This window comes from Pleurodeles waltl, chromosome 10 (genome assembly GCF_031143425.1).
Source record: "Pleurodeles waltl isolate 20211129_DDA chromosome 10, aPleWal1.hap1.20221129, whole genome shotgun sequence".
In the NCBI taxonomy this organism is placed as follows: Eukaryota; Metazoa; Chordata; class Amphibia; order Caudata; family Salamandridae; genus Pleurodeles; species Pleurodeles waltl.
In genome coordinates, this window is record NC_090449.1 from 1011408557 (window position 1) to 1011429830 (window position 21274).

General features: G+C 47.3%; 1 protein-coding gene across 2 annotated transcripts in view; it reads right to left on the reverse strand.

Moving 5' to 3' along the window:
- DNAJC13 (DnaJ heat shock protein family (Hsp40) member C13) overlaps positions 1-21274 on the reverse strand; it is an 876382-nt gene that overhangs the window by 261892 nt on the left and 593216 nt on the right. For both annotated transcript variants that reach the window (XM_069211911.1, XM_069211910.1), the window contains 2 exons: positions 21082-21217; positions 12384-12565 (listed from right to left, as the gene is read on the reverse strand). In XM_069211911.1, the coding sequence (XP_069068012.1) occupies positions 12384-12565; positions 21082-21217 (318 nt within the window). The remainder of the gene's footprint in view (positions 1-12383; positions 12566-21081; positions 21218-21274) is intronic.

A 21274-nucleotide genomic window follows, 5' to 3' on the forward strand; every position in this document is an offset into this window, starting at 1 on the left:
GTGATGTCCCAGAGGGTGTACTTATAACACTCAAACAGGCAGCATGCACTGACCAACCTCACAGCTATGCTGGCTTAAGAGAACATTTGTTTCCCAAATGCGTTAATCCTTTTCAACTTCCTGTCTGGAGGGGTCAAGTGGAATGCATCAGGATTCATTTTGCAGATGGAAGTCAAGCCCATCAAACTCTCAGGAGTAGAGTGCCATGTAAGAAAATCCAGATTGCCGGGCGCCAGTCTGTGGCATCTAGCCACCTGCCTGTTCACCGGCGGGCAAGATCAAGGCTTAGACCAACTGCCCGAAAGTGTCAATTAGGACTTCGCTGAATGGAATCAGTAAAGGCCTGCCCAGTGTGCAAAACCACAGTGTGCAGGATACAAAACCACAGTAAAGACATCTATCTTGCCTGCAACAGAAAGTTGTTGTACTACTAGATGTGGCAAGTTTCTTTTAAAAGTGGTGGGGAATAATGCTTGGCTCGAATTCCAGTAAGCGGGTCAGACTTCTTCTTGGAGGGTTTGGGGAAGAGTTTTCTTGCACTCAGTCTTACTCCTCTCACTCATTCTCACTCTCAGTTTCAGTCATTTTCATTCATTTGTACATGCACTCACTTTTACTTACTTGAAGCCGGTCTCACTCTCTTACTGACTTACGCAGTTTCACTCTGACCCAGTCAGTTCCCATATCAAGCTCAGTGGCCTCATGGCCTTATGTAAGTCTGTTTATAAATTATTATGATCGTACTGTGTCAATAAATCATCCCAGTCATCAAAATTGTAATCTCCAGGTGAAGATCCAAACTATGGTCAGAATCAGATATCAAAAGATTATGGAGCTTCTGAGGAGGGCTCCACGGTAGCAAGGGTGTATTGTATGAGTAAGACTGTATGAAGACGGGGTGCGCTGGATGGTGTCAAAGCGCAATCTCAGCTGGGGCTGAGAAAGATTCAGCTCAAGGTTGGACATCAGAGTTGGAACCGGATCCATGTTGGTGACTTTGGGACTGGGACTGACGTAGGTCTTGGATCCAGAATGGAGGTCAGCTTTGGAGATGGTGAGGCCCCGGAGGTGAGTTGTAGGGGTTCAGACTGCGCGTAGGACAGATCCACCAATGGTAATCTCAATAGAAGCTTCTCACGGATCCCTCGGCCCAAAGATGCAACAGGTGGACCAGGAAGAATTCCTCCTCAACATGCTGCAGTGTCGCCAATGGCCCAAGGACTTTTGGGTGCATCGGGCCCAGTTGCAGATTCTGCTGCCCAGTCCGGGATCAGGCACAGAATTGATTAGCGATCTGACACCCTTGCAGTTCCTCTTTAGACAGAAATGGGGTTGAGAACTGCTTTGTCAACTTATGCCTTTTTTCAACTTGGACTTTGACTCAGCTGTCAAATTTGACCTTGAAGAAGACTAGTCACGGATGCAGCGGCAAGAGTGAGACTTGTGCAAAGCCCGTGACTTCTGTCAGTGTTTGGTAACATACAACTTCACTTCACATTCTCAGATTGTCTGTGGTGCAAGGGGGTACAATCTTTGCACGCCTTGTGAGTCATGCTACAAACAACAAAGACAAACCTCATGCAGGCCTGTTACAGACATCTGATCACAAAAGTTAAGGCATTGTTTGAACTCTCATCTGCGATGGGGACACAGCACACTGGAATTCAATTTGGGGAAAATCAGCAACCAGTGAAAAAGAGAGCAGAGGTACAGACACACATTTGAAGACGTGGAAAGAAAGAAAATGACACTGACAAGTGAGGCAGTGGTTGCATGCATATCTGCTAGGTTGCTTCCGTGGCGGAACAAGGTCAATGCGGAGCAGCATAGTGCCATCAAGCAGCACACAGGAGCATTGCTATGAAAACTTTCAGATCCAGTCTCCGGACTGAAGAATAGTGTAAAGGTGAGGAATCTGCAGTTAGAAGTGGCCATCAAAAACCTAATGTAAGGATGCAAGAAGGAGATGTTTATATAGGCAATAAGATGAAAACTGTGTAGGAAGCTGGCCTGGTGTGTGGTGGGTACCTAAGGTAATTACACCTTAAACCAGGTCCAGGTATCCCCTATCAGTGTAGTGTAGGCAGTGTCTAGAAGCCAGGCTCTCTATAGGTAGCTGTGGATGAGCAGCCAAGGCTTATCTAGGAGACATGCAAAGCTCATGCAATACCACTGTAGTCACACAGCACTTACACACAAGAAAGAAAACACTCAGTGTTACAAAAATAAAGGTACTTTATTTTAGTGACACAATTACCAAAAATCCTAGATAGGCAACCCTCCAATAGGAGGTAAGTAACACTTAAATATGTACACTAATATTCAGAAATACGCATAAATAGCAGTAGAAAACTGCAAATAGCAATAGTGACCCTAGTGGGAGCCCAAACCATATACTAAAAAAAATGGAATGCAAATGCAGGACCTCCATCCAGGTAAGTGGAATCTGTAGCGGGGAGCTGGAGGAACTAGGAACCCCAAAATCTAAGTACTGCAGTGCCCCCCAGCGACTAGGAAGAAAGGATTAAGTTACTAGATTTTTCCCAAACTACTAAAAGGTCTAAAAAGAAGAATAATGCTCCACCCAGCCAAGAGTGCAAGAAACCAGCGGTGGATTCCTGAAGAGGAAGACCTGAAAAAGAAGGGGACCAAGTCCAGAAGTCGCACGAGTGTCCGTGGTGGCAGGAGCCACTACCCATCATTCTATGGTTGCAGGAGTTGGCCGACAGTAGGACGATGACGGTCAGCAATGCTGCCCTGGAGTCAGTGAAGAGTTCCTGAAGGATGCAGTCGACGTCCCACGCCAGATGGAAGATGGCAGGCTGTCTTGGGCAAGGAAAATCCACCAACAAGCCTTGGCAAAGGCAAGAGTCACAGTAAAGAAAAAGTGGAGCTGCCAGGGACAAGGAAGGTCCAGCAGGACTCAAATCCATGGGCCCGGGTGGGGGGGGTCTCAAGGGGCTTTCAGCAAGGCAGAGAGTCCATAGAAGAAAAGGCAGCCCCCACAGGAGACCCACTGGAAGAGGACCCAGAAGTTGCAGAGTAGCCCACGCAGCACAACTGAAGGGTCCCACACCGCAGGAGAAGCACGCAGAGGGCTGTGCATCGTAGGGAAGAGTTCTTTGGGCTGGGGCTACATCGAGCATTAAAATCCCTTGGAGGGAACGCCAACAAGCCTTCATATCTGCAAGAGAGGAGGTGCACGTGGGTACTGTATTGCGTCAGAAGGCTAGGGCTTACCTTCACCAAAGTTGGACAGCTGGCAGAGTGGACCAAGAGGACCACTCCAGACCACCACCTGTGAAGCAGGATCCACACAGCTCAGGATGAGAAGTGATCCATGCAGGTGGTCGTTGTTGCAGTTGGTGCCTGCAGATGCAGGTGAGTGACTCCTTCACTCCAAGGGAGATTCCTTATTCCTTCTCATGCAGACGGAAGACTTGCCACCCTCAGAGGATGTACAGCTGGGAAAACGTAGCAGAAGCTGGAAGGAGCCATGGAAACAATGCTGCAAGCAGAGTCTTCGTCGTGGATGCAGATTGGTGGTTCCTGGAAGGTCCAGTCACAGTTCCAGTGGCCAGAAGTCCAAGTAGACGTTGCAGAGGACTCCTGCTGGCATCTTGCATGCCGAATCGGAGGATCCACACAAGAGGGAGACCCGAAATAGCCCTGGAAGGGGGAATTGGTCACCTAGCCAGGTGACTACCTATCGGGAGGGATGACCTGCCTGAACTGGCCACTCAGATGCTCCCAAAGGCTTCTGATCCCCTTGGATTCAAGATGGCAGAATCAAGGGACCTGCTGGAGGAGCTCTGGGCACCACCCCTGGGGTGGTGATGGACAGGGGAGTGGTCACTCCCTTTCCATTGTTCAGTATTGCACCAGAGCAGGGACTGGAAGTCCCTGAACTGGTGCAGACTGGTTTATGCACAGAGGGCACCAAATGTGCCCTTCAAAGCATAGCAGTGGCTTGGGGAGGCTACCCCTCCCAAGCCATGTAACACCTATTTCCAAAGGGAGACGGCATTACCCCCCTATCACCCCTCAAAAAAAGGAAATCCTTTGTTCTACCTTCCTGGGCTTGAGCTGTTCAAGCAGCAGGGGGACAGAAACCTGTCTGAGGAGTGCCACCAGCTGGGCCGCCCGGATAACCCCAGAAGGCTGGTAAAAGCAATGCTGGAGGTCCTCTAAGGAGCCCCCTAAGTGCATGGAATCATACCTCGAATACTGGCAACAGCATTGGGGTATGATTCCGACATGTTTGATACCAAACATATCTAAGTTCGGAGTTACCATTCGGTAGCTGGACATAGGTAGTGAGCTATGTCCGGTACACGCATAAAATGGCGTCCCCGCACTCCCAAAGTCCATGAAAATGGAGCTGGAGTTTGTGGAGGCAACTCTCCTCATGCAGGGGGTGTCCTCACACACAGATACCTGCACCCTGCCCCCTGGGCTAGGAGGGCCTTCCATAGAGGTGACTTACAGTGACCTGTAGTGAAAAGGGTGCATGCACCCTTTCACACAAGCTGCAATGGCAGGGCTAAAGACACATTTGGCATGGGATCCCATGGGTGGCATAATACATGCTGCAGCCCATGGGGAACCCCTGGTGCCCCAATGCCTTGGGTACCTAGGTAACATATACTAGGGACTTATGTGGGAGCACTAATATGCCAATTGTGGAGAGTAAACAGTTAGGGTCAACCAAATCCAGAGGGAGAGAGCACAGTTACTGGGGTCCTGGGTAAGCAGGTTCCCAGTAAACACAGTAAAACACACTAACATCAAGCGAAAAGTGGGGGTAACCATGCCAAAAAGAGGGTACTTTCCTACAATGCCAGTGGGAAATTCTAAGGTAAGGAATCTGTAACTAGAAGTCTTTACCAGAAACACAAGTTATTTACCTGTTAACGCCATTTTTGGTATAGACTCTACCTAACCAAAGACTCCACAATCTGTGAACTTTCTGCATCCACCAGACTAGATGCAAAACTTTTTTGCATTTCCTTTGCACGCCAAGAGGTCAAGTAGCTTCGCGTCGGATCCATCTGCCCTGGATAAGAAGTCAGGCCCCTACCTATACGGCACTTCTGTATGCTGACATCAGTCTTTTTGTGATCTCTCTCTGCTCCATCAGACACTGAGCTATGATAATAAGTGTGCAGAATTAATTTTAGTTTTGGCATTCTATAATGGACAGTAGGAACCCATTCCACAGTAAAGGAAAAAATGAGGGTCAATGAGGAATCTGCAGTTAGATGAAGTCCCTACCAGAAAAGGTGTTACTGAAGGCAAGTATCTTGTTCTTCTGAGAGAGTCTTCTAACCACAGATTCCTTACCTTGTGAATTAGATACCAAAGCAATACCTGCTCTGGTGGTGGGTTTGTGGAATGGTTCAGGCCAGGAAATCCTGTAGGACAGATTGAACAAAGCGCCTGTCACTCTTAGCTTGACAATCCAAGAATCAGTGCTTTATGAACGGGTGGAGGTATGCCCACATCGCTGCCTGGCAAATGTCCGTAACTGGCACAGCACGTACCAGCGCAGTTGTAGTAGCCTTGGCTCTGCTGGAGTGAACCCACAGGCCTTCTGAAGAATGGATTGTGGCCAGACCATAGCAGATCTTGATGTATAATAAGATTAACCTTGAGATGGTCCACCTTTGCACTGCTTTGCCTCTCTTAGTGCCAGAAAAATTGACAAAATGTTGGTCATCCTGTTGCTAATCTCTGGTTTGTGTATATAAAAGTTGAGTGCCCTCTTCAGAGTCATGCGATGGAGCCGTTCTTCCTTGTAGGGCTTGGGCTGTGCACAGAAAGGTGCAAGGTGATGGATTGCTCTATTTTAAGGGCATTAATTCCTTGGGCAGGAATACTCCCTTTGTTGGCACGACCAATATGTCTGAGAAAAAGGATATATAAAATGGAAGCACTGTCAATACTAGAAATTCACTCACTCACCTGGCTGATGTTATGGCGATGAGAAATGCCATTCTGAACGTGAGGAGGTAAAAAAAAGCAAGTGTGCATGGGTTCGAAGGTAATGCACGTGAGGTAAGCACGTACCAAATTAAGATCCCATTGCAGCATCATTTAAAGTGTTGGCGGAAACATATGAATGAGCTCCTTCAGAAAAAACATCACATCAGATGATTTGGAAAGGGGTGACTGATCTGAAACGCAGTAAGATGAAAGGTAACTTCTAACTGTTGCAAGGCCTTGCTGGGCTAGGGATAAACAAACAGAAGAAAATCCTATAACTGTGCAATCAGGGATTGATGTTTCAGGAGGAACACCAAGCAACAAACTTCTCTCAGCGTCCTGAAAAACCTATTTTGTGGATGGATGCTTAGCTGCCAAAATAACATCAGGCACTTTGGTACAAATATCAAAAGTAATTAGATGTTGCAGCTCAATATCCACAGAAGAAGGTGGAAGTTGTGCAGTTTCTGGTGAAAGATTTGGCCCTGCTGCTGTGACAGGAGATCCTCCTGAGGGGGCAGCCAGATTAGAGGATAAATACTCATGGCCAGAAGTTCAGGGTACAACACTTTCTTTTGCCCAGTTTGGAGCCATTAGGATGACTTGGGCCTGGCCTCTCTAGATGATTTTCAGTACTCTAGGCAGGCGTGGAAGGGGTAGATAGGTGTACAGGAGTCCCAGTCCCCAGTGCTGGCAAAAAGTGTCTGAGGGAGGGCTGCCTAGGGAACTTTAACACAAAGGTTTCGACACTGCATGTTTGCTGCAGTGGCAAACAGATCTAGCCAGGGTTAATCCCATTGGTAGAAGACGCCCAGTTTCATGTCTTGAATGTAACTGTGATTCATGATCCACTGGCCAAGTCAGCTGAGTAAATCTGCCATGGCATTTAAAGATAATGTCTGGTGCTGGGCAATCATTAAAATTATCTGAGCCATCAGCCACTTCCAGAGATTCAAGGCTTCCAGGCACAGAGCACACCACCTCACTCTGCCCTGTTTGTTGCAATACCACATGGTGGTCATGTTCTCCCTGAGATTCTGCATGCATTGCCTCTTAATGGTCGGGGTGCCAAGCGAGTCGTCCGCAGCTCCAACAAACAGATGCAGAGGTCAGCGTTCACCAGAGATCAAACACTCTTGATCTCCACTTTTCCCAGGTGACCGCAGCAACAATGCATCTGTTACAACAGTTGGCTCTGGGTGGGGTAGAGAGAGGGATCTGTCACCAGTCCAGCTGTGGTTAAGCAGCCACCACACTGCAAGGCTTTCAAAGTCTCCTTCAACACATGGATGGAGTCTAATGGGTTGCCTTAGTGCTGAGCCCACTGAGACTTTAGATTCGATATGGCTCTAATGAAGGAGTCAGATTGAGATGCGACTTCAGCACATTGACAGAAAAACCCAGCAATGTCAATAGGTTGCCTGTCGTTTGGAGGTTATGTGTGGCAGTTTGAGGCAAGCCTGCCTTCAGTAGCTAGTCGCTGAGGCATGGGAAAGTATTACAAACCTGCACAGATGGGCTGTAAAAACCACCATCATCTTTTTGATGAAGTCCATTTGTAAGGCCAAAGCGAAGCACAGTGAACTGAAAGTGTTCTTGGCTTACCTGAAAACACAGTTTAAGTCTTCAGGGCTGCAGTACGGAGATGTGAAAGTATACGCCCTGTAAGTCCAGTGCTACCATCCAGTCACCTAGATTCAGGGCAGACAAGAGTGGGCTAGACTGAGCATTTTGAACTTGTACTACTGGAAGAAGTGGTTCAAAGGGAGAAGCATCAGAAAATAACAGAAGTAGCAACAATCCCCTACCTCAGATGCCGGCACCCACTCTACTGCACCCTTGACCAAGACAGCCTGACCTTCTCAATTAAGTATAGGTAATTGACCTCTGGGAGGTGTTGCGTTGTGGGTTGCATAGGTGGAGGGTGGGGGAGGGGAAAGAGCAGGAAGGGTAAGGAGTATATAATGTTCCACGATCTGCTGCAACCATTGTTATGACATGTTTTGCCATCCAGCGAGCCAAAGAGTGACTTGACCCCCCCCACTAGTCAATCGTGTGCCACCAAGGGCAATTTAAAACGGCTTTGCAGGGGGTGGGGTTTAGCTAGCACTTTGCCTATGGGGGCCTGCTGTCAGCCTGCTCCCTGGCCTCAACCTCGAAAGGACTGGGAGGCTTGTTGCTCCTGCTGAAGATATTGGCACTCCCACTGCTATTGTCCCCTTCCAAATCCTCAAACTGGGCACTGTTGTAGTGGGAAAAGCTGAACAGGCTGAATCAGGCCCAAAAAGAGGGCAGTGGCTTTGCTCGCCTCAAATTTCTTCTATGGTAATTAGGTCTTTGGTCCAAACTCTTTTGAGCCTTCAAAGGGTATGTCCATAAGGGACTACTACACATCAGATGAAAAGCCAGTGGAACAAATCTAGGCGTGGCGCTGAAGCATCACACTGGTCCCAATTGCCATACTCAGGCAGCTTGTCATGTCAAGACCTGAGCGAATCATGTATGTTGCTGCACTGTGATCATCCAAGATTAGACATTGAAGGGTCTTGTCTGATGTCTTCAAATACAGTGGGCAAGATGTCCACTATCCTATCCCACAATATGTGGAAGTATCGTCCCACGGGACATGAGGAGTTGGCCTATCACCGGGCAAGAATGGTACCCAAGAATACTTGTTTCTCAAATGTCTCAATTCATTTAGATTCCACTTCAGATGGGGTGATAGGACACAAGTTTGGGTTCAGGAAGTTGTATCACTAAGTTCTCCTACGTGAGGTGCTGGAGCAGAAAAGCAGGATGCCCAAAAGCAGGGCTATGCCCTCTTGCTACTTGACTGTTCACGGGAGGGCAAGATGTTGGCTTCGGTACCCGACACAACATTAGTGAGGGATTCAGGACCTCTGCCATAACCTCTGTGTTTACCTCCTGCATAGGCAGCTTGAGAACCAGGACTTCTATCACCTTGCTAAGGACTTTGGAAAAGGAAGCTTAGTCTTTGGTGGCCATAATCTAACTAGGGGAGGATAGTCCAGTGTTTAGTGAGGTGTCCAGGCCTCTGGCATCCTGAAGGTCTTCAAATACATTCCCATCATCATAAAAATAATCAGTATAGCCACTATTATCATCATATTGAGAGTATATTTCTGGGCTCGAATTGGCATACTGTTGTTTTCTTGGTCCAGGTTGAGGTTCCGAATCCGCTAGAACTACTGACTCCAGCGTCAGTTACTGCTTCCGGGCTCAGGCTGGTAGCGTCTGTTGCTGTGACTAAATCGGCAGAGGGCATTATGCTGAGGCTGGGTCCAGCAGCATGGGACGCAATGACAGGCGAGACGTCGACTGGAAGTCTAGTGCGCTGTTGGCCTTGGCATCAGATCCACCGATGGGGCTCCACTGGCAATCAACTGGGGTCCTGGGGCACAAAGGGGGACCAGCAGGGGACCAAAAAGGCTGTTTGGAGCCTCTTTCAGTTGATGCATTTTGTCAGCTCTGTCTGTCTGCTAGGGTAGGATGTCGAGTGTTAGCCCTTCAAGACTTCACAGAATGGTTCTGCGGCCTGGAGGTACCCGGGGTGTTGCACTACTCCGAAAGATGAGTGGAGGGATATCTGCAAGCAGTGTTTGGACGTTTTGTGCTTTTTATGCAACTTTCGAGACTTACCCAAACTCCACAGCTTCAATTACAAAGGTTCACATGAATAGTCTCTCTGCCTCGTTATTGACGTCCCGTGGAATTTGGTGACAGCAAGTTTGGCTTCACAGTAACAAGTAACTTTTCAGTTCACCTTTGCGCAGCACAGGCACTACTCAAGTCATAACAGACGCTGAGGCACCAGAGGCAGACTTTGTGAGTGTTCGTCACCGAAATCTGTTGGTTGCAGTAACAATATGGCTTAAAAACTGTTGTTTTGGGATCCATATCTGCACACTGTTGAGATCATTTTTGAGTATATCTGAGTTAAAAAGCCTGTCAATAGGAAGCACTGCTAACTCCAGATCCATGTTGGAAGGCACGGAAATAAAGGAACTGACTTCAGCATGGGGAGCTGGTGTACATATAGGGGATGGGCACCATATCTAGAGTGGATGGATCCGATGTGGAGCCGCACAACGCCACAGGTCAACACGTGAGGAAACTGCTGAAAAGTTTACAGATCTAGTCTGGTATTGAGGAAATTCACAAGGTGAGAAATCTGCGATTAGAAGCTTCTATCAGAAAATGTAACTCAGACAACAAATTCTTTTAAGGAGAATGGGTATTTATTGCTAATGTTTCTATATTGAGTGCTGAGACCTGCACAGCGACAGCAGTAATCACCAAAGGGGAAGGAGAATGACAGAGTAGATGCTACTAGGTCATACGGCAAGGAAAAATGAAATCATCAAGGGTCAAGCAGAATATGTTTAAGTGAATGAGACTGGATGGCAAGGTGCCAAAAATTAAAATCTCGATCACCTGACTTTCCTTGGCCAGGACCACAGGGGATGACAGATGGATAGGTTTTACACATATACCTTGTCCAACAGATACAACATTATGGGGCTTAATACAAATGTTTGCTGGAGAGGCATTTCAGGAAATGTGGGTGATATGGCACTGAACTCGCATGTGAAGCAATTCGCTAGTTAGGCATAGGATCAAACCAACGTCTTCAGAATGCATAGGAGAAGAGGAGCTCCGAAGATACTCGGAACAAGGGTCTGGAGAACTGAAGGAGCTGTTAAGGCAGTATTGATAAGAAGGCTTCAATGTCTTACTCTCAAACAGGCAGCTCACTGGACTGGGCCGAGGAGAATGAGCATCCAAAATAAAATATCCAGCCATAGACATCCCAAGGTCTAACATTGCAACATGCACACCAAACCAGAGAGGAAGTTTAAGGCAAACAACTTCCCTTTCCTGAAGTCAAATGTTATTCAGAAGTAAAAATCCTGCGCCAAAAGACTGCAGGTCAATTCAAATTTCGAATGCCATAACCACATCAGGCTGCAGTGATACCAAGACTTACCAAAAAACCCTGTGATGACACTGTAATGACAGAATGTGTGCTTCAAGTGCTACTTAAAAACAATTAATTTCAGCAGAAGAACTCAGGTTGTTAGGAGGATGGTTGGCGTAAACTTGGGAGTGATAAATTCTCTACCTTTAAAACATATTTAGTGCACTAGAGAAAGCAACCCATTTGGGCCAAATTATGCACATACCACTAGTAGATGGCATTGTGTTCATAGAAAACAGGTTGTGTCAGCATGGAATTAACTTGACTGGGTTCAATTTAGGTTGCTACTGTGTTCAGGGGACATTCTCATGCTTGGTATGTGCCAATGTCCTGAGTAAATTAACTCCAATGCCCTCAAAGATCTGAAAAGATGCTAAAACTTAATAAACACCAGGCCACTGATAAGGGCTAAAAGATTGTTTCCAACACAGAGAATCCACAAAAAGCTATGGTTCCTGTAGTTGAAAATCTTTGCTGACAAAAATTATTTCCTCTAACAAATGTGAAGGTGCTGATGTGGGGACTGATGAAATGTGATGAATTGGAAAATGAGCTCTGAGATGGGTGGATATCGATATGTTAAAACTCCTGCTCATCAAGTCCAGAGAAAGAAAAAGGCTCTCCAAGAAACAGTGATATTAACATCTGAATAATCTGCACCCATTCCAAAGGAAAAAACGTCAAGCGTGTCAAAGTGAATAATCACCTAAGAAACACCCCACCACCAGATACCAGAAACACCTGGAGAGAACAACTAGGCCTATAATACCAAAACTACAGACAAAACTGGTTAACATACAGATTCACATTTTCATTATAGAGGAGGAACAGATTAAAAGCCGATAAAAATGAACAAATGCTGGTTAACTGGATGAAGAAAAGTAAAAGTAAAGTAAGTTTGTTCCACTGGAAAAAGCCAAGACTGACAAACCACAAGAAATGTAGCCGGTTCATGCTTGTCTCGTTCGTCAGAACTTACAAAGAACCCTTGGAAGCAGCTGGCTTTTGGGTATAAGAAAGTACTCATTATGTATTTACCAACCTTTAAACAATATTTTTGTACATTCTATGCAACACCATATTATGTATTAAAAATGGGAGAGCCATGTGGAACAAAGCACTAAAAAGGACTGCTCTCTTCCCTGGTACCAGGAATAGATATAGGACTCAATGATATAAGAATAGTGACTTAAAGAAGGTTGGCTCATTATCTTGAAGGCTAAAATTTGCATCAGCTCAACCCAAAAGAGAAGAGCTAGCTTATAAATAGGGCTGCAGTAAATAGAGCTGTTGAATCAGGTTCCCTAGGCTAAGAGCTCCTTAGTAACACTGAAGGCTGAAATCAGTGGAACTGATGACTAAAAGTACGAAGAGGAGATGCCAATACATATAGCTTTACCTCTATTCCATTCTCTCTTCTCAGTTCCTCTGCGTTAAGTGCTGAACAGTTGACTGTGTGGAAAGCTAACTCAGTAGCTGCAGGAAGTAGGGACACTTTTGAGAACAGCTGGTCATCAGACGTTTCCATGGTGATGGTCTTAATAAGCATAGGGTAACCAGCGTATTTGTAAGGCTGCAAATCTAAAGGAAAGTAAACCAAAATGATTAGACAATATTTCTACTTGATGATCTATTCATCTGCAAATGTCTTCTGTTTTAAAGATCATAACATCCTGAAATCTTTCAAAACCAATAGTGCAGTTACTAACTCCAGAAACACCCCATTCACAGACAACTCAGCAGCACCAAAGTGACAGTACACAGGCACTATCAGGCCCACGGTTAATTAATCAATCAAAGGATTAGCAAATTTCTGTTGTGCACTGTTCAATTTACCAAGACTATTTACCTGGCAAGAGAACCCTGGAAATCCCTGAAGAGACCAGGCACTATTCTTGCACATAAACGATTGTAAGACACTGGAAAATCAATGTTTTAAATAATGATCATGGGCGATGCAGTGGTTAACTTACCTTTTGATAAGTGGCCATTAGTAAAATTTGGAAAAGGTCCACTGCCATTAAAGTGAAGCACTGTCTAAAGACCTACTGATTAAGGCAATGTGCAATAAATAGACAAGAAACCAACCCAAGGATTGTATCTCGGGCTGCTGCATGCAAATACACCATGACTGAACTTTGTTTCAAAGTCTACCAGAAACTCATTGCTACAACCCATAGGGAGAAAAGTGTCAGCATTTGCCCGGCGAAGACAAAGTGGCATCTGCTGAGAGGAAGACACAGAGTAAGTATGGGAGCAAGTACTCCCCAAAGCCACCAGCAATGCAAACGAGCTGCACAGGGCAGATGGTGCTAATGATGCAGACTACTTCAGAGATCTGAAGTGTTCAATGACAAGAGGACTGAAATGGCAGAAGAAAAAATCTTTGCTCAGGGCATCAATCTTCTTTGACTGCCTTTCCAGAGGAGATGGAGGGAAAGCATCACGGTTACCATGCTCAATGAAACATGTAAGCTAAGACTCTTCGAAGTAGGATGTTGCTTCAGGAAAGATGAGTCCCCAGGAGCAAACCTGTGGCATTGCACAATTGGGTGGCTCGCAGGTGATGCAAAACAAGGTTTCTACAAGGTTGCCATAACAGTCTCATTCAGGGGGTCGTTAAATGGCAGTATGGCCTCAGTAGCTGATGGCCCTGGATGCAAAATTTCAGTCAGTAAATTTGCCTTGTCACCACCATGGCAACTGGATATCCAAAACCTCTGATGCCATATGTCTAACCACAGAAAAGGGCAAATTCAATTCAGTTTCAGGAGAAGTGTCCAAAGCAGGTAGGGTCCTGCATCAATATAATGACAGTGGGAGTAAATGGCCCACCACCTCATTGTCCTCTTCCTTGTGAAGAGCCATTGGATGAGTCAGACCCAAAATTAGTTTCCAACATCCAACAGTACAGACGATGAAGCATGGGAAGTGTAGAGGATCTTCCCAAGCCATAGACGGTGCTTATATATTTTGTTGAGTGACAGAGGTCGAGTTAGGCTGAATTCAGCGCTAAACCACACAAAGGAAGTAGTGGTTGTGCATGACCAGCGCAGAGCTGAGCACTACCAGGGGTGGCAGTGATGGAGCTGGAGTAGAGAAGGGATTATTGCAAAGGTGCCAATATGCTGTCTAGTGCCGGTTGAGGGCCAGGCTGAGGCTGAATGGGGTCAGCTGGCATTGGGCAGGGACCCCAGGTGGAAGTCACACTGGGGTAAGGACTGATCTATGGGGCCAGGTGGCACACCAGAGGGACCTAAAAATGCAGCATCACTTCCTTAAAGGCCTCAATCTGCAAGAGTCGACAATCACCTAGGAAATTGGGCACACTGGGTCCAATCACTGGTTCAAGACTTATGGACAATGATGGCGGAATGTTCGAGAGCACATGCTTGATTTTTCCCTGGAGTGGTAATGATGAGATGGGGTTGAATCCCTCTTGGCCTTCTTATGATTGCTTCGAGACTTGTCTTTCCACTTTGTCTTGGACTTACCCTTCAAGTTGCATTTACAGCCAAGTCATTAAAGACAACGTGTGGGCTTTTGACTGAAATCTCCTTCCTGCAGGTGCCACATTAAAAAGAATGGACCAGTGATGATCAATGTGCAGAATTTAGCAGAATCTTTTTGGAACAGCAAGTTCGCAGAGCGGGGCGGATGGGATGGTGGGTGAATGGAGCAGCCCGAAAGGAGTGCACATAAACGTCAAAAAAGGTTTGTGTCCCATTGGGGCATGAACAAATCGGGCTTGAGGAAAAGATGCTGTAAACCTTTTACAAAGCGAGTCACGACCAGTGACTTAAAGAGAGAAAGTTGATCCAGCAGCCGGAGGAAGGCCACTCAAGATGAAATGAAACTCCAACACACATAAGTGATGATATTGTATGTTCTCGCCGGCGGCAAAAAGATCAAGCCAAGGCTCACCCCACTCTAGTAAAAGAGAGCACAATGCCTCCAGATGCAGACACTATGCGTGGTCGGCTAGGCACATACAACTGAGCTTGCCTGCCCTGACATTCAAAGAACCTGTCAGGTGCTGAACAACCAGGAAAATATCCTGGCGCTACAGCCAGTTCCAGAGACGTAGAGCCTCTTGATACAGGGTCCACGCCCTCACACCGTCCTGATTGTTGCACTACCACATGGCAATGGTGTAGGAAGTTGGCTCTGTATATACTATTTCAAAGTGAGAAATAGTGTGCACAGAGTCCAAGGGTTCCCCTTAGAGGTAAGATAGTGCCAAAATAAGATAATTCTAATGGTCTATTTTGTGGTAGTGTGGTCGAGCAGTAGGCTTATCAGAAGGTAGTGTTAAGCATTTGTTGTACACACACAGGCAATAAGTGAGGAACACACATTCAAAGACTTACTCCAGGCCAATAGGTTTTTATATAGAAAAATATATTTTCTTAGTTTACTTTAAAAACCACAAGTTCAAGATTTGAAGTAAATACATAAAATGCAAGGTACTCCACACAGGTAAGTTAGGAACTTTGAATTAAAGCAATATCATTTACCGTCTTTGTTAAAATGGCAATAAGCTATTTTGAAAGTGGGCACAGTGCAAAAATCAACAGTTCCTGGGGGAGGTAAGTAATGGTTAGATCATGAGGTAAGACACTTACAAGTCTCAGTTCCTGGGCATAGGCAGCACACCGTTGGGCATTCAAGGCAACCCCAAAGTTGCCACACCAGCAGCTCAGGGCCGGTCAGGTGCAGAAGTCAAAGAGGTGCCCAAAACACGTAGGCACCTATGGAGAACAGAGGTGCTCCGGATCCAGTCTGCCAGCAGGTAAGTACCTGCATGCTCGGGGGGGCAGACCAGGGGGTTTTGTAGAGCACTGGGGGGACACAAGTAGGCACCCAAAACATACCCTCAGCGGCACAGGGGTGGTCGGGTGCAGTATGCAAAGCAGGTGTCGGATTTTAGATAGGTTTCACTGGAGGGGCCCGGGGGTCACTCTAGTGGTGCAGGCAGGCACAGGGGGGGCTTCTCGGGACAGCCACCACCTAGGCTAGGCTGAGGGTCGCCTGGGGGTCACTCTTGCACTGAGGTTCGGTTCCTTCAGTTCCTGGGGACTGCGGAAGCAAGTGCTTGGTCCAGGCATCGGGTCCCTTGTTACAGGCAGTAGTGGTCAGGGGGATCCTCTGGATTCTCTCTGCAGGCATCGCTGTGGGGGTCCAGGGGGGTCGTCTCGGGCTACTCACGGGGTCACAGTCGCCGGGGAGTCCTCCCTTTGGTGTTGGTTCTCTGGATCTCGAGCTGGGGCATCGGGTGCAGAGTGTGAAGTCTCACGCTTCTGGCGGGAAAAGTGAGTTCTTTGAAAGTTGCTTCTTTGTTGCAAAGATGTTGCTGTTTTTGAGCAGAGCTGCTGCTCACAGGAGTTTTTTGGTCCTGAGGCTTCAGAGGTCGCTGGTCCCTGTTGGATGCGTCACTGGTTGCAGGTTTTTGACTCAGGGGACAGGCCGGTAGGACTGGGGCCAAAGCAGTTGTCGTCCGTCGTCTCTGCAGGCTTGTAGGTCAGCAGTCCTTCTTTGTAGTTCAGGTTGCAGGAATCTGATTTCCTGGATTCTGTGGTGCCCCTAAATACTGAATTTAGGGGGGTGTTTAGGTAGGGGGCAGTAGCCAACGGCTACAGTCCTGGAGGGTGGCTACACCAGAGGGGAGGGGGACACATCACTATTCCCATTGGGGGAATCCTCCAAAATCAAGATGGAGGATTTCTAAAGGCAGGGGTCACCTCAGCTCAGGGCACCTTAGGGGCTGTCTTGACTGGTCGGTGACTCCTTGTTTTTCTAATGATCTCCTCCAGCCTTGCGGCCAAAAGTGGGTGCAGTGGCCGGAGGGGAGGGCATCTCCACTAACTGGGATGCCCTGGGGTGCTGTAACAAAGGGGGTGAGCCTTTGAGGCTCACCGCCAGGTGTTACAGTTCCTGCAGGGGGAGATGTGAAGCACCTCCACCCAGTGCAGGCTTTGTTCCTGGCCACAGAGTGACAAAGGCAATCTCCCCATGTGGCCAGCAACTCGTCTGGTTGTGGCAGGTTGGCAGAAACTGGTCAGCCCCACACTAGAAGTTGGATTGGTATTCAGGGGGCATCTCTAAGATGTCCTCTGGGAGCACGTTACAATAAATTGCACACTGGCATCAGTGTGCATTTATTGTGCTGAGAAGTTTGATACAAAACTTCCCAGATTTCAGTGTAGCCATTATGGAACTGTGGAGTTCGTGTTTGACAAACTCCCAGAAAATATACTCTAATGGCTACCCTGCACTTACAGTGTCTAAGGATTTGCTTAGACACTGTAGGGGCATAGTGCTCATGCACATATGCCCTCACCTGTGGTATAGTGCACCCTGCCTTAGGGCTATAAGGCCTGCTAGAGGGGTGACTTACCTATGCCACAGCCAGTGTGAGGTTGGCATGGCACTGAGGGGAGTGCCATGTCGACATAGTCAGTTTCTCCCCACCAGCACACACAAGCTGTGAGGCCGTGTGCATGTGCTGATTGAGGGGTCCCCAGGGTGGCATAAGACATGCTGCAGCCCTTATAGGCCTTCACTGGCATCAAGGCTCTTGGTACCAGGGGTACCAGTTACAAGGGACTTATCTGAGTGCCAGGGCTGTGCCAATTGTGGAAGCAAAGGAACACTGGTGCTGGGGCCTGGTTAGCAGGGTCCCAGCATACTTTCAATCAAACCTTAGCATCAGCAAAGGCAAAAAGGCAGGGGGTAACCATGCCAAGGAGGCATTGCCTTACAGATGGTGTTGTCAATGAACATCTGAACCAGCCTTCCTTTGATGGATGGTAGGAAGGCTTTCAGAGCTAGACGAATCGTTCTCAGTTCCAACAGACTGATGGGGATCTGGGACCCCTCCATAGCTCCCAGATGGCTGCCCCAACCCAGAAGTTAAGCATGTGTCACAACTGTGATACCTGGATGGGAAAGGGAGGGTGGTCTGCTGCTGACACAACCACTGTCTTTTGCAGTACCTGGAGAACTCCAGGCCAGTTTGGACAGATTCCACTGATGCTGCACCCACTGGGACTTGAGCTTCAGGTCCCCACTGCAGATCCTGCATATATGCCAATAGGCACATTTTACCAGCAGGATGAACTAGGAGTCCATGGGGTGCAGCAGCCTTAGTTTCAGTCTCACCGAAATCCAGGTAGACACTGAAACATCAGTATCTTATTCTGAATTTTCCAGACTCACCGCTCTTAAGGATAGGCCCAGAAACTTCTATGTGAGGGAGGTCAAGTGCGACTTTGTTACAATGATGGAAAACCATAGCGAATGACAGATGTCGATCTGTCATAGCCTGGAGGTGAGGAGATGACTACCTGTGGTGCACTTGCCTTTAACAGTCCGTTGTCGAGGTACGGGAAGGGTGGAACCCCTGACCTCCGCAGATGGGCTACAAACGCTGGAGGGGCGCTGGTAAGGTCAAAAGGGGGTACAGCGAACTGTAAGTGCTTGTGGCCCACCAAGATCTGCAGGTAATGTCAGAAGGCAGGCAGGATGGGGATGTGAAAATAAGCATTCTGCAAGTCCAATGCAACCAGCCAGTCTCCCGCGTTCAGGGTAAACAAGACCTGAACCAACGTGAGATTTTTTTAAACTTCTTTCAAGAAAGTAGTTGAGAGGGTGCAGCTCTAAGATGGGACAGAGGCCTCCGTCCTTGATCGGTACCCTATTGATGGCTCCCATGGGCAACAGGGCCTGCAATAGGCGAGACTCATCTCAGGGCTTGTCAATCAAAGATGAATGAACAGCCCCTAGAACAGAGAGGACCATAAACAAGCGTGAGGTTGAAGCGGCACTACAGAGGCCATGGGGCTACCACGGGGGTCCGTGGTGTCTACTCTACACCAAGTGGCAAACTTAGCACCTGCTTGCCATCCAGTAAATCCTGGTTGATGATGGCCCTCAGGCAGCAAAAGAAGCAACTGCCCAAACGAATCGAATCCCACTTCACATGTGAATAGAGGCCTAAGAAGCATGCAGTGCTCACGACCGCAATGCAAGGCTGGTGGAAGAAAAGATGTGCTTCCCAAAGGTATTCAGCTTCTTGGATTCCCTAGCTGGTGATGTGGGAGGGAATGACCTTGAGTTGATTTTTGGCCATGAAGACCAAAAAAAAAAGGTTCTTTGGGGAGGGGTGCATGCTGGGAAAGGAAGGCTGGGTCCTCTGGGGGAGCTGATGTAGTTGGGCAATCATACAGTAACAAGAACCCCTAGGCAGGGTTTAACCTAGGTCCCCATGAGTGTGTCATTGAGGGCTTTATTAAAGGGCAGCAATGGTTCTGGGGTGCTTGCCCTTGTCTGAAACACCTTGGTCAAGACATTCAACTTGACAGCAGGGAGCTGAAGATCAAGAACCTTCATTAACCTGTGCATCACTGTGGCAAATTACGCACCTTTACTGGCCCAGAGGGGGCAACATGCCAGAGTCTGGTGAGGTGTCTAGGCGACTAGCATCTCCCAGCTCCTCATACCAGTTTATCATCATCAGTAGAGCTCTCCTCTAAAGGACCCTAGGCCTCCTCCTCAACAGCTATGTGGGGGTTACGGGGTGACTATATTTGAGGAAAGTCCAGGGCTGGCAGGGATGGGGTGGAGCCAAGCCTGGAATCGAACAGCACTAAGGTGGCACTGGTTCGATGTCAGGTATGACAATAGGCTTTTCACCAAACAGCAATCAAGGCAGTGTTCTCTATCTAGAAATGGATCTTCAAGGCATGGATGGCGTAAAGGGCAAACCAGACTGTTGTAACCCAGCCGGGGCACCTCTTGGCTCCATAGGCCAGAATTCGCACCAAAGGGAGTCAGAGCTTCAAAGATGGCATGCATGGTGTCACAGAGATCCTGTAACTGGGCAGGTGTCACCTCAGCACTGGGAAACACCAGGTAGCGCAGAGTGGGTCATAACACTGGCTCCGCAGGTGGAGTGCGGGAGCAAGTCCTATAAGCACAAAGTCGAACAGGTGAAGCCAAAGAACGCTTGGACTACTTCTTCCTGCTTGTTAGACTTACCCAGCTTTGACAACAAAGTCTTGGATCTTAAAAACGACAAAGCAACTCCAGGACCAGCCTCAATAGCTTCTGCAGGAACGTGATTGGGACCTGGAACAATGCAGAGCCTTCCTCTGTCGTTCTGCCAGGAGCTTCATCACCAGCTTGAAGATAGTCTTCAGCTGCATGGATTGCACTCGGCGTAGGCCTTGGATTCGTGCCCTGACCCCAGACACCAGAGACAAACCTGGGAGGGGATCTCACACCGACATCTAATTGTGACAATCTCCCAAGGCTTGAAATCAGAGGGTTTTGGAATGTCCCTAGCACACTGGGGGAAAGCCCCAAAAATATATTTGACAAAAAGTCCAAAAACGTTGGGCAAAAAGTAGTCAAGGTAGCTCTCCGGATCTGCGATGTTGGTGTGGAAAGAAATAAACTTATGTCAGTGCACTGGGCTAACGCTTATGAAGGCACCACAATATCATTTTTGAAGTGGACGGTGACACCACAGAGCCAATCGACGCCACCTACCTGCGCGCAGAGGTAATGCCCTAGATTTCCCGGATCTAGTCTGATGCCTGGGTGGAAATTCTAAGGTGAGGAATCTGCGATTTGAAGTCTCTATCAGATTCAGAGATTACAACGTCAGTGGGCCATTTTCACATTATGCACATTGGCACAATCATCATCACTTGAGGCTCGTTGTCAACAGCTTACATAGCAGAAGGAAGGATGATTGTCAAAAGAGGGTAAGGAATTATCCAAAAGATGAACTGTGAAGATACATAACTTAAGATTAAGAAAAGATCTCTACTGAAACATGTGTGTGCTGTGCAAGGAGTGTTCCAACACATACCTCACCTGCAGCCAGGACCATACCAGAAATTTAGATAAAAGGACAGAAAGACATTAAAGTACACCAAAAATAAAATACTTCAATAAATGAACTGATGATCAGCAATATTTAGGCACACTTAACCCGGCCCCCTGAGTTACACACCACCCATTTAAAATTACAATGAATTAATTTGAGTCATAAATCATAACAAATGATCTGGTTAGAATCTAAATCTCACCTTCTTTATGTCTGTTGAAAAGGATGCTTTGCGTTTTCAGAATCAAAATTATATTTTCTGGATCTGGGCCATCCACTATTCTTGCTGATTTTGTACACAAGAATTCGTATGCCTTATTCACGTTCTCAAACATATCCTATTATGCAAAAAAGTACATAAACATTTGCTTAACTTCGAAAAAGCCTGTCTTATT